Source organism: Rhinopithecus roxellana, chromosome 19 (genome assembly GCF_007565055.1).
Source record: "Rhinopithecus roxellana isolate Shanxi Qingling chromosome 19, ASM756505v1, whole genome shotgun sequence".
Taxonomy (NCBI): domain Eukaryota; kingdom Metazoa; phylum Chordata; class Mammalia; order Primates; family Cercopithecidae; genus Rhinopithecus; species Rhinopithecus roxellana.
In genome coordinates, this window is record NC_044567.1 from 19,587,304 (window position 1) to 19,600,744 (window position 13,441).

Genomic DNA, 13,441 nt, shown 5'->3' on the forward strand with positions numbered 1-13,441 from the left:
TACAAAAATTAGTTGGGTGTAGTGGTGTGCACCTGTAGTATCAGTTCCTCTGGAGGCTGGGGTGTGGAGGATTGCTTGAACCTTTGAGGTAGAGGTTGCAGTGAGCCAAGATTGCACCACTGCACTCCATCCTGGGCGACAGACCAGACCCTGTCTCAAAAAACAACAAACGTATTTTTGCATAGGAAACAAAAAATTGCAGAAGAGGCCGGATCGCTTGAGATCAGGGGTTTGAGAGCAGCCTAGGCAACATGGTGAAACCTCTTTACCAAAAATACAAAAAATTAGCCTAGTGTGGTGGTGCATGCCTGATTTTTTTGTTTTGTTTTGTTTTGGTTTTGGTTTTTTTGAGACAGAGTTTCACTCTTGTCGCCCAGGCTGGAGTACAATGGCATTATCTTAGTTCACTGCAACCTCCGGCTCCCGGGTTCAAGCGATTCTCCTGCTTCAGCCTCCCGAGTAGCTAGGATCACAGGCATGCGCCACCACGCCCGTCTAATCGTGTATTTTTACTAGAGATGGGGGTTTCTCCATGTTGGTCAGGCTGGTCTCGAACTCCCGACCTCAGGTGATCTGCGCACCTCAGCCTCCCAACGTGCTGGGATTACAGGCGTGAGCCACCGCGCCCAGACCATTTTTGTATTTTTAGTAGAAATACCCAGTTACGGCCGGGCACGGTGGCTCACGCTTGTAATCCCAGCACTTTGGGAGGCCGAGGTGGGCAGATCATGAGGTCAGGAGATCGAGACCATCCTGGCTAACACGGTGAAACTCCATCTCTACTAAAAACACGAAAAATTAGCCGGGCGTGGTGGCAGGCGCCTGTAGTCCCAGCTACACGGGAGCCCTGAGGCAGGAGAATGGCGTGAACCCGGGAGGCGGAGCTTGCAGTGAGCCGAGATGGCCCCACTGCACTCCAGCCTGGGCGACAGAGCGAGACTCCTCCTCAAAAAAAAAAAAAAAAAAAAGAAATACCCAGTTACCCAGGAGGTAAGGTGGGAGGATCGCCTGAGCCTGGGAGATGGAGGTTGCAGCGAGCCAAGATCGCGCCACTGCACTCCAGCCTGGGTGACAGAGCAAGACCCTGTCTCAAAAAAGAGCAAAAATTGCAGTAGAATGTGGCAAGATATAATAACATTTCATAAGGTACAGCATAAATACAAAAGTATAGGAGTGATTTACTCTATAGGGGAGGGAAAGTGCGGCAAAGAAATCTCAGGGAGATGGAATAGAGTGCTTTCTCAAGGAAGAATAGGTTAAAACCAGGAACACAAGGAATGTGTAAAGGCGTGGAGAAATGATAAAATAAGAAATGTTTGCGAGAAATTACAAACAGGCCAGGATGGACTGGAGTAAGAAGAGTTTGAAAATTGTTATTCTAAAACATGTTATTAAAAAGGCATTAGAGAGGCATTTTATATGAAGGTTGAAGGAGGACTTAAACATGGATTATTCTTCTCAGGTAAAGATACCAAATGTCTGTATGTCTGTACCATCTTCTTTGAGACTTATTTGCTCCACTTTTCCTCCCCTATAGAGCAAAAAAAAGTTCAATACTTTTTTTTTTTTTTTTTTTTTTGAGACTAAGTCTCACTCTATTCCCCAGGCTGGAGTGCAGTAGCCCAATCTCAGCTCACCGCAACCTTCGCCTCCCAGGTTCAAGTGATTATCCTGCCTCAGCCTCCTGAGTAGATGGGATTACAGGCACCTGTCACCACTCTCAGCTAATTTTGGTTTTTGTTTTTGGGTTTGTTTTGTTTTGTTTTGTTTTGTTTCTTGAGACGGAGTTTCACTCTTGTTGCCCACGCTTGAATGCAATGACGCTATCTCGGCTCACCGCAACCTCCGCCTCCCAGGTTCAAGCAATTCTGCTTCAGCCTCCCGAGTAGCTGTGATTACACATATGCGCCACCATGCCCGTCTAATCGTGTATTTTTACTAGAGATGGGGTTTCTCCATGTTGGTCAGGCTGGTCTCGAACTCCCAACCTCAAGTGATCTGGCCACCTGAACCTCCCAAAGTGCTGGGATTACAGGCGTGAGCCACCACACCTGGCCAATTTGTGTATTTTTAGTAGAGACAAGGTTTCGCCATCTTGGCCAGGCTGGTCTCACCTCCTGACCTGAAGTGATCCACCCGCCTCGGCCTCCCAAAATGTTGAGATTACAGGCATGAGCCACCACGCCTGGCCTCGATACATTTTTTATTTCTGTAGTATCCTTATAAATATCTTAACCCATTCTATTGCAGTTTTTTATTTGTATTTGTTTCCCATGAAAAAATTTTTGTTCAGTTTGTTTGTTTGTTTGTTTGTTTTGAGATGGAGTCTTACTCTGTTGCCCAGGCTGGAGGGCAATGGTGTGATCTCTGCTCACTGCAACCTCTGCCTACCAGGTTCAAGTGATTCTTCTGTCTCAGCCTCCCAAGTAGCAGGGATTATAGACGTGTGCCACCGCGCCTGGCTAATTTTTGTATTTTTAGTAGAGACGGGGTTTCACCATGTTGGCCAGGCTGGTCTCAAACTTCTGACCTCAAGTGATCTACCCGCCTCAGCCTCCCAAAGTGCTGAGATTACAGGTGTGATCCACCACGCCTGACCCAGATAGGACTTTTGACTTTAACGGAATCATAATTCCACTGTGATAGCTAACAGAATTCATAATAATTTTTAAATGCATGTCTAAATTTCCCCTATTATCTCAAATCCCCAGTCCCAGCACTTTGGGAGGCTGAAGCGGGAGGATCATCTGAGGTCAGCAGTTCAAGATCAGCCTTGCCAACATGGTGAAACCCCGTCTCTACTAAAAATACAAAAATTAGCCGGATGTGGTGGCACATGCCTGTAATCCCAGCTACTCGGGAGGCTGGGGCTAGAGAATCACTTGAACCTAGGATGCAGAGGTTGCAGTGAGCTGAGACAGTGACATTCCACTCCAGCCTGGGCAACAGAGCAAGACTCCGTCTTGGAAAAAAAAAAAAAAAAACTTGATTTTACACATTTAAAAAATATAAATTATACTGATTCCTAAGGGACATCTCTTTTTATTTTTATTTATTTATTTTTTTTAATTTTTTTGTGATATGGAGTCTCACTCTGTCGCCAAGGCTGGAGTGCAGTGGCGTGATCTCGGCTCACTGCAACCTCCACCTCCCAGGTTCACACCATTCTCCTGCCTCAGCCTCCCGAGTAGTTGGGACTACAGGGGCCTGCCACCACCACGCCTGGCTAATTTTTTTTTTTTTTTTTTTTTCCCCTGCTTCCCCCCTTTACCTAGACGCCTGGCTGATTTTTTGTATTTTTAGTAGACATGGGGTTCCACCATGTTAGCCGGAATGGTCTGCTATCTCCTGACCTCGGGATCCACCTGCATCAGCCTCCCAAAGTGCTGGGATTACCAGCGTGAGCCACCGCGCCCGGCCTTGATTTTTAAATGTATATCCATAGCATCAAATAATAGACACTAGAAGGTGGGAGGGTGGGAGATGAGTGAGGGTTGAAAAATTACCTGTTGGGTATAGTGTTCCCTATTCAAGTTATAAGTGCACTAAAAGCCCAGACTTCACCACTACGCAATACATGCATGTAAAAAAATCTGCAGTTGTACCCCCTGAATATATAAAAACTTTAAAAATTTTTTAATAAAGGGAAAAATTTAAATAAAATTTGAAACTCATGGACAAATGTACATCCATAAAATAGCCACTTCAAAGCTGAATAATTATTGCTTCCTTTATTTATAGACTTAAAAAAATAAATTGGCTTTCATTTTTCTTCCTTCGTCCAATCTCCAACAGATTGAAGAAGAGATGTTGGCTTTGCAGAATGAGCGCACAGAACGAATACGAAGCCTGTTGGAACGTCAAGCCAGAGAAATTGAAGCTTTTGACTCTGAAAGCATGAGACTAGGTTTTAGTAATATGGTCCTTTCTAATCTCTCCCCTGAGGCATTCAGCCACAGCTACCCAGGAGCTTCTGGTTGGTCACACAACCCTACTGGGGGTCCAGGACCTCACTGGGGTCATCCCATGGGTGGCCCACCACAAGCTTGGGGCCATCCAATGCAAGGTGGACCCCAGCCATGGGGTCACCCCTCAGGGCCAATGCAAGGGGTACCTCGAGGTAGCAGTATAGGAGTCCGCAATAGCCCCCAGGCTCTGAGGCGGACAGCTTCTGGGGGACGGACAGAGCAGGGCATGAGCAGAAGCACGAGTGTCACTTCACAAATATCCAATGGGTCACACATGTCTTATACATAACTTAATAATTGAGAGTGGCAATTCCGCTGGAGCTGTCTGCCAAAAGAAACTGCCTACAGACATCGTCACAGCAGCCTCCTCACTTGGGTACTACAGTGTGGAAGCTGAGTGCATATGGTGTATTTTATTCATTTTTGTAAAGCGTTCTGTTTTGTGTTTACTAATTGGGATGTCATAGTACTTGGCTGCCGGGTTTTTTTTTTTTTTAATTTTTGGGGAAATTTTGAAAAGTGGAGTTGATATTAAAAATAAATGTGTGTGTGTGTGTGTATATATATATATACACACATATATACACATATATTATGCATATGGTGAAAATAATTGGCTAGATAGGAGATTTTTCTGAACACGGCAAAAATAAAACACAACAAAGTGGCTTCAGTTATCACTTTTGGGTGTCTGTATCTTAAGAAGTTTCTGAAAAGATGTAAAGCCTTTTTATCCCATATCCCAAATTCTTATGAGCCACTCACAGCAGGCAGCATATGTTGAAATAAGTTATTACTGGTACACACCTGCATCCCCTCACCAATGTATTTATTTGTTATTAAATTGATCTGACTTCTCAGCCTCATTTGGACTAAAAGAAGGAAGCAGAAATCCATGAACGCATTGCTTCTCGGCCTTTTGGCTAAGATCAAGTGTAGAAATCCATGAACACTAAAGGACTGCATTGACTTTTTCAGAGTAGAAAACAACCTAGTTTTTTTTTTTCCTGAATGCTTCATAGGCTTGTGAGTGATTTTTGTCCATTCAGTTGTGCCTTCTTTGTATTACGATAAGATGGGGGTACTTAAGAAGATCACAAGTTGTGTGGGGATTGCATTAACAAACCTGTGAGCCTTCAGTGGGGAAGACCAGAAGGGTGAGAGGGTCCCAGAAAGTTCATATAGTGGGTATGTCCCGCAGCAGAGTGAGGTGAAGCTTACATGTCCTGATGTTTTGTTGCTTATACTGTGATATCTCATCCTAGCTATGCTCTATAACGCCCAAGACCCCAAACAGTACTTTCATTTTGTTTGTACAAAAAGAAAGACATATAGCCAATACAAATCAAATGCCAGAGGTATTTGAATGATGCCATATTTGCAAATTGCCATCTATTGAAATTCTCATCACACTACATAGACATAATTATTATCTCCTTTTGGCTTATGTGATTTTCTGTTTACAAGTAGAATAGCCATTTATTTAAATGTTTAGTTGCCACAGTGAACCAGGAGTCGCTGAGCCAATGACTTTACCAGCTGCTGACTAATCCTCATCACCACTGTAGATTTTGCTGCATGTGCAGATCCTCTATTTTTAATTGCTGTTTTCATTGCTGCAGTACTTTACAAACTTCTAGTTCATTGAGGCTTAGAGGCCATTTGGCATCAAGTTAACATCACACAATAGGAAACACCACTTCCACAAGTCTCAAGCCTCAGTGCTAAAGTACTACTGAAAAGGAACTAGGAAGTTTGGCCAATTAAGAAAAAAAAAAGTAAAAGTAAGTTATAGTGGTCAGGGAATCTCTTGACGAAAGCTAACTCTTTTTCAGGGGGCACATGTTTTGTTTTGTTTTGTTTTGTTTTGTTGTACAATGAAGGATGAACCCAATGCTAAAAAGTCAGTTGTTTTCTTGGTTTTCCATTTTTTATATAGAAATTGAGTTGGAGGTGGGTAGGAAGCAGTGAGTATGACTTGAAGAAAAATATCCTTTTCAGTGACAAATCAGAGTTTCTTACAAGTTACTGTCCTGCTCCCTTCCAAGTTGTCTTGAAGAATCCTTGCTGCTAACTCTGGATCCTGCTTCTCCTATAGTCAGGGGGCTCCAAGGTAGAACTCTCGTGGCAGTCTTTGCCTAGACCAAACTAATGACCAAATAGTAATCAACCTATCACTGTTGAAATCCTGGTTTTCTCAACCAAATTTTAAGTCTTCCCCAGGTATGTCAGTCGAGTTGCCATGAATCCTCACCTGTGTGAGTTTCTGAGATTCAGGAAACTGGAAGAAAATTAATGTTTTAATGTAAATGTTTTTAAAACCAAGATCACCATAGAGTTCACACAAAATTTTAGGCAGTGTTTCAAGAAGCACTCTTATGTGTTGTCCTTACGGCCATGCTCCAGGTCACCAGTTTTTAGGTAAATATGACATGTACTTAAAATATCAGTGAAAGGGGCTTTCAGTCGTCTCAGTATCTTTTTTGCGTTCAGGTATTACAGTGTTTCCAACAAATTGAGAAATCTTCGTATTTGGTGTAAAATGATAAGAGAGAGCTTTAGAATTTAATAAAATATCAAAAATACAATTTGATACCCTTAAAAATTATTCATAGATCTGGCTGCTCTGTACTACTGGATGGGTGGAATAGGGAAGCAGATTAGTTTTGCATACAAAACTCTTTCAAACCCAAAATACTACTGGTGGTACATTTTAAAGTCCAGTTGTGGACTTAAATTTAAGTCAAATTGACTTAGTGAGTCCATTCAGATCTCCAGTAGGGTTTTTTATCTAACGTAATTGTTTGGCCACCTGTTTTACATGTAGATCATGACTCTGCCTGGATTTTACCATTAAGTTAATTTTAAAGTATATATATATAGTTTACAAAAATGATTCAGATTAATTGGTTTGTATATGTTTGTGAGATCTAGCTTCTGAGGAATCTCATATATGGTAGGAACCATCACAGAGTAAACCTTGTAGCAGAAAAATTGGAAAGGTTTTGAGATATCCTAGGGAAAGAGCAAGCACTTTCTGGGGAATCAGTGGGCAAATAACAATATTTGATCAAATTAACACTACCTCCTTCCCAGTGTTGGTGTTCACTCACTATATATGTCTTTAAGAAAATTAAAAGTGTGGAAAATTTGTGTAGCATATCAAGAAGTTGTAAATGCTTTATCTGGTATCCAGAGGCTGGCTGTAAAAAGTTCCTTGGTGTCACTCTATCTCCCATTTTTTTGGTTAGCATTTTAAAAATGCAAAGCCACATACTTTGAAATATATTATTCTAAATTGAGCTCCCTTCCCTTTGCACATATTTTTTCCTCCCCTTATTGAAGTCAGCTCAAACCCCAAATTCTAGTATCCAGAAGTATTTTTGTTTGTATAAGGTTATCTGAAAAATGTGTTTATATTATATTTTCAGAGCTGCAATTCTTATTTGCCATTTCAATACCTACAGATAAAGAGTCTTACCTTTGAAGCCACACACACTGGTGTAATATGCTTAGTACTCTAAGTCAAGGATTTGTTGGTAAATGGAACATTTTAGCATAGTCATTATGATATTTGGTTGCCTAGACGTCAGGCAAACATTCATTACACTAAAGAAACTATCCTGGACACTCTCTCCCACCTCCACCAATTTTTTTCTCACCCCCTTTTCAAAAATTGAAAACTCTATGAGTGTCTTTTTCAGACCATAAAGCAGACTTTAGTAACTTTCTATTTCTGTAAATACTAAATGTCTGGCATTTTAAACTTTTATAGAATACATTGTGTTGGACACTGGAATAATACTATTTATTTTCACCTGTGAAAATAACTTCATTGTACTTGAAACACCTCCTTTGCATTTCTCCATTTGTGCCATTCACTAGTGGAAATAAATTGTATTATACCATGATCTACTGGCTTTTTAAAACTGTGTTAAATATGCACATTTTTGGCATAGCTATTATTTGTATGTATATATTGTATATACATATGAGTGTCTGTGTGTATAGATAGATGGATGGATGTAACTCATACTGTACATTTCCATCAGGGCACTTAAAGTTGTTATTTTTGTTTGGTTTTGTTATTTCAATCCTCAGTTAAGGCAAGAATGCATGTGTTTCTTAAGAATGAGTACTCTGCGTTGATATTTATGAGAAGGTCGTCATTAGATGCAGTCTTTTCCTTTTTAATCCCCTCTTAGCATTTGTGTGAGTGGAGAGGATGTTAAATAAAATTTGGAATCATAAGTTGCAATGCAGTAAAATGGTGCTGGGGAAGGAGCTGGTTAGTGTTTCTGTGAGTTTGTGTTGTGATGCAATAAAAGATAAGTAATGCAGAGAGAGATGAACCATGGAAAGTAAGAACACTGGTGGTGATTCCTCTGCAAAGATGATTAAAAAAAAAAAACCAATACATCACACAATCTTTATGTGCTTTCTGTATGTATTTCTTAGTAGTGATACCATTGATCCTCTTACTTTTTTTACTCCATCAATACTAATAATTATATACTTTGCTGAGGATCAAAACAGCCACGAAAGGAATTACTGCTAAAACATCTAAGATTCTCCTAAACTGTAACATCAACAGGAAATGGCCACTGGGAGAGAAGGATTTGGTATTGGGTGAGGGGCTTTCTCCCTTTACCTGCCTCTTCTTGCTTGCTCTAATAGTAAGTTCTTTGTGCACCTTCCACCATTTCTGAGCCACTACTATTCAAGTAGAGATTTGCCCCAACACATTAACTTTTTCCTTGGAGATTTAAATGGTCCTGTATTTTGTCCTATGCTCACAATGTGAAGTGTCTTATGTATTCAAGTCAAAAAATAATATGTTTAAAGTATATAAGTGTGAATCTCTTATAATGATGGAAGAAGATATTCTCTTGTCTTAGATAGAAAAGAGCCTTCTCCAAGAGCAGTGTCAAAACTTGGGCTGTCATCTTTGAGCTGTTTACCAAAATGCAGACCATTATTGAAGAAAAACAAATTCTCTATTTTGTTTTCCCCCATCTAACATGATAGTGCCCACAACCAGGTTGTAGCATTTACTTTTAAAAGAGACTCACTCACTCTTAGTTTTTAAGAACTGGAAATTTCCCATCCTCAGATTCCTTCAAGGATGAAGAGTTAAGAGTTGGCTGTACACTTAGCAGACTTGCCTCTTATATGCAAGGACTACTGATTGAAGTCTGTTTTGCTGTGTCTGGTTATGTTGTCTGCACTTTTATGAAACCAGTACAATAGGTCTGCATTGGAAATGACTATTAATTTGTAAAGAAGTAAGTTTTATTAAACACTGTCTAGAAAAAGAAAGTGAAGCTGAGAACTCTTCCTTTATTGTACTTTTATATTTTATGCTGAATTCTGGTAGTTCCTTTAAAGTCAGGTTGACTAATGTTTTCCTCCTTGTTTGTATTCAGATTTCCAAAATTTCACTCATACAAGGGAAGAGACTCCATCTGGCTTAATGGTAGTCTTTAGATCATAAGAAATATATAAATTAGCATGCACCTTATCTGCCTGTTGTGGGTTTCTTAAACTTGCACTTCCTACCCACCCAAAGATAGATATCCTTTAAAGAAAATAAAGGCAGAGAATTAAAACTGGGGAGCCATTTACTATGTCACCGTCACTGTTAACTGTTTACCAGCAATCTAAACTTTTTGAAGTTTCAGAGGTGTTTTTTTTTTTTTTTTTTTTTTGTATATATGTCTGTGTGATTGTATTGTTTTGTTTTTAAATATACAAGGAATTCTTTAAGTAGAGAAAAAGGTTAATCCTCACTGAAACACCAGGATGCCCACTGGATATACTAATCTGAACATCTGTAGGTAGTTTGTCATGAAAAAGTGGAGAGAAGATGAGACTTTTGAATGAATGAAAAAGGGTATCTTGATGCCCAGAATTCCCCCCAAAGTACGGGTAATTCAACCTGCACAGTTTTGTTTCACTCAAAGTATTTAGCACTTGTGAGTGAAAAATCATGTAATTATCTGTAAATATGTAGCTAACAAATTGACCTAGTTTCTGTATTTTTTTGTTTTTGTACTAAAGTTTATAGGTCTGTGCCAGCTAGAGAGAAGTTGCTGTCATTACCAGTTGTGGTCCTAGCATCTAACCCTGAAACCATCCTAGGTGACATTTTTAGAATTAATACTTAAATGTTGTTAAACAGGGGGAAATGAAGCTTAATCATTGGTCAGGTTTGAGATCTTTTGCAGTGAAATAATTTTATTTAATATAAATGATCACATGTCCTCAATCATGAATGAGGTAGGGAGCCTCTCTCCCCCAGTGGCCATGTTTACAAAAGTGTGTTTTGTCTATAAAGTGCAAGTGTTTTAATGTTTATGTAAATTATGCAGGTGATAAAATGGTTTGGAACTGTTTATTGGGCTCTTTAACTGAATTTTCAAATGAAATGAACTATGCTTATTGCTGGCACATTGATCCCATTTCTGGAACATTACGTATGTTCTTTTGTCATTACCCAGTTTAACCTCCCTTTCTCTGATATGCCTTGTAGCCAAAGTATTAAAGGCTGATGAACATAGACGAGGGAAATGCATTTCTTAGAAATCCATGAACTCTCAGTTGTATGCTTTCAGTACTCGTGTTAATATGTTTCTATGGCAACTCTGAGGTCAGTGGTTTAGAAATGAGATACCAGTGTTAATGAAAAGTAAAAGTGTGTGCTCTTTGCTTTTGCATGGCTTGGCTTAGTATCCAAGGTATATTAGGGCCACTTGAAAGCATGAAGACCAATTATATAGGGAACAGGATTCTCTCAGTGGCACATTTTGCTTTTTCTGAGCCCCAAATACATTGCCTGGGCATGAACACAGTTACCATAAATTGCACATGGTCATGGAGTGAATTATGTGACTTTAAAGGAGGTAACTGCCCAACATTTGCTGATTCTGGGTAGTCTATGTGACCGTTTGGCACGTATCCAAAAACCCAGGGGCTATTGGGACCCTTCCAACCCTTTTTCCTTTATCATAGACACGTGTGTATATAACTTATCAAGATGTCGGCTGTCCTGGTGTATTGCCAGACAGCTCTCTTTTGGTTCCCATTCCAAATGTGCTGCTGTCCTTCTTTGCATTTCACAATATCAAAGAAACCACCACCCTTCTTCGTAACAGCATTTTATGCCTTTTATTCCACATTAAATGGGAATTGTGCCTACTTAGGAATGCCCCTCCAATTAATTACATGCGTCCAAGAATAATCCAAGCCAGAGACACAAGGTGGGAAAACATTAAAAAAAAAAAAAAAAAAAAAAAGTCCTCTTAAGGCCAGTAATTTATCTGCAAAGGTATTTTATCACACCTTGACACCTTATATATGAGCCTATTAGGAGTTGCAGATGGTTTCATTGGGCAAAATCCAAGAAAAGAGAAGGATGTGTGAGGTTTCTATTAGAAGATAATTTTGTTCCCATTTTACCTTTCCTTTTTTGATCCTTCTCTGCTAGAACAGGTTAATTCTCCAAATTTTTTTTTTAAGGGAAATTTTTACAAAAGCAGTGGTTGGATGTAAATAACATTTAAAGTATACTGCACATAACTTCCCCGGACTGTTCCAATCTGATAATTTGTAAATGCTTTAGAGTTTTTTAAATTAACACTTGTGTTGCTAAATCCTATTTATGTAAATCTGCTAAAGTTTTTTAGCCCACTTAAAACTTAAGACAACCATTTAAATAATGGATGGGTTACTATGAGCAAATTAGCTTTCAGAACCCCCTTGTTTTAGTATATGAAAAAGCCTAATGCGCATTAATGAGGTTGAAGAGACTATGAGAAATATGTATAGTGTATATTTTAAAACAGCTTTGCTTGTATTGTGAAGATTTAAAAACAAACTTGAGATTTTTAACGTAACTATTAACACAGTTTTAACATAAGTTATCCCACTGGGTTTAAGAGCATCTTGAATGTATAATCCTTTTTGTAACCCAGGTTGGTTTCTACTTTTACCAGTCACCCAAACGTATTTATGTTTTTAGTTTTATGTACTCATTTCCCTTTGTTTTCCTCAAACAGCATGATTTTTTTTTTGCACATGTAGAAATTTTTTAAAAGAAAGAAATTAGTATATCATTTTCTCTGGATTTTCTTCACTTCCGTCTTCCTTTCTACTAACCCCTTCCTTAAAGGCCATATCACTCCATTTGCATTATTTGTGCAAATGCTAGGGTTGGTTTTTATTTTTATTTTTGCTATTTACCTAAAAAAAGAAAATGCTTCAGTCAATTGCTTTTTTATTTAAAAAAAAAAAAAAAAAGAAAAGAAAAAAAGCTGTAACCTTATCATTTCTGAGTAGACCATTGAGAGATGAATGCACACCTGTAATAGCCCAGGACCAGCTCTGGTGGCTAAAGGGAATATGTTAACTAAGCAAGAGGTTCTTTTCTAAAAGTGGTATCTGTTATCCACAATGTATTTCAGTTATTCCCACAAGTCAGGGGTCCAGGTAAAATGAGGGTTATCAGCTAACTGATATGCTATCATTGAGGTTCATCAATGAATTTGTACATTTCTAGTTCCCTTTGGTGAAGGGAAAAATGATGATTTTGCAAGACCTAGATTTTGGCTTGGTTTCTTGCCTCCTTTTTTGGCAGCCTTCATCTTCTCATCTCCCAAACCCCTTGACCCTGTAGGGTTTTCATAGTGGACAAAGAACTTGTGGTCTTTTAAAACTGGGACTGATATTTTTTTGAGAGTATTGTGTTGAAAGTGTGATGTTCTACCACTTTACCAATAACTAATTTTAAATACACATTGTCCTCTCGATTTTTGGACCAAACAGACGCTCACAGTGGAGGCTTATCAAGGGTTGCATTGGGGAAGAAGCCTCTCCCTTTCTGTCAGCACCAGCTGGTAAAGGTGACTGTACAGATGTGCATTTTCCTTTTGGTATAAATGGTCCACAGCACTAACTGGTAAGGCTTATTGTACAGTATATTGTCAGTATTCTTCTGGTTCAGCATACCTTATAGTTCATATATAACCTGTATTAATTGTATAGATCGTGCATTTAAAGCTGTTACCAAGTTGTCAGAACATAAGAGCGAAAACAAGGTCATATGTAATATTTTGTTTGTAAGTATCCTTTGTATCATAGCAAAGGAAATGTTTAAAAAAATCAACTGTAATAAAGTAATTTTAGTACACAGTGTCTGTCCAGTTTTTTAAAGCAATTTTATTCCCATGAAGATAAACTCTTTCTATTGAGTGACTGTTGGATAATTACTGAACCTTAGGCAGTGTGCTGAATGTTGGGGTTACAAAAATGGGATTACCACTCAGATGGTAAGAGTGTACCATCTGATAAAGATATAAACCCTCGTCCGGGTGTGATGGCTCACGTTTGTAATCCCAGCACTTTGGGAGGCTGAGGTCAGTGGATCACCTGAGGTCAGGAGTTTGAGACCAGCCTGGCCAACATGGTGAAACCCT

The 13,441-nt window shown here is 39.1% G+C and overlaps 1 protein-coding gene and 1 non-coding gene across 5 annotated transcripts in view; both read left to right on the forward strand.

Annotated features, from left to right (window-relative positions):
* Nucleotides 1-13,157, forward strand: part of TAOK1 (TAO kinase 1) — a 175,632-nt gene extending 162,475 nt beyond the window's left edge. For all 4 annotated transcript variants that reach the window (XM_030922972.1, XM_030922971.1, XM_010367972.2 and 1 more), the window contains one exon: nt 3,796-13,157. In XM_030922972.1, coding sequence (XP_030778832.1) covers nt 3,796-4,257 — 462 coding nt within the window. In that variant the 3' untranslated portion in view covers nt 4,258-13,157. The remainder of the gene's footprint in view (nt 1-3,795) is intronic.
* On the forward strand, nt 4,872-5,058 carry LOC115895080. Its single transcript, XR_004055275.1, has one exon. It is a non-coding gene; the product is annotated as a U2 spliceosomal RNA (small nuclear RNA).
* Nucleotides 13,158-13,441: the final 284 nt, after the last annotated feature.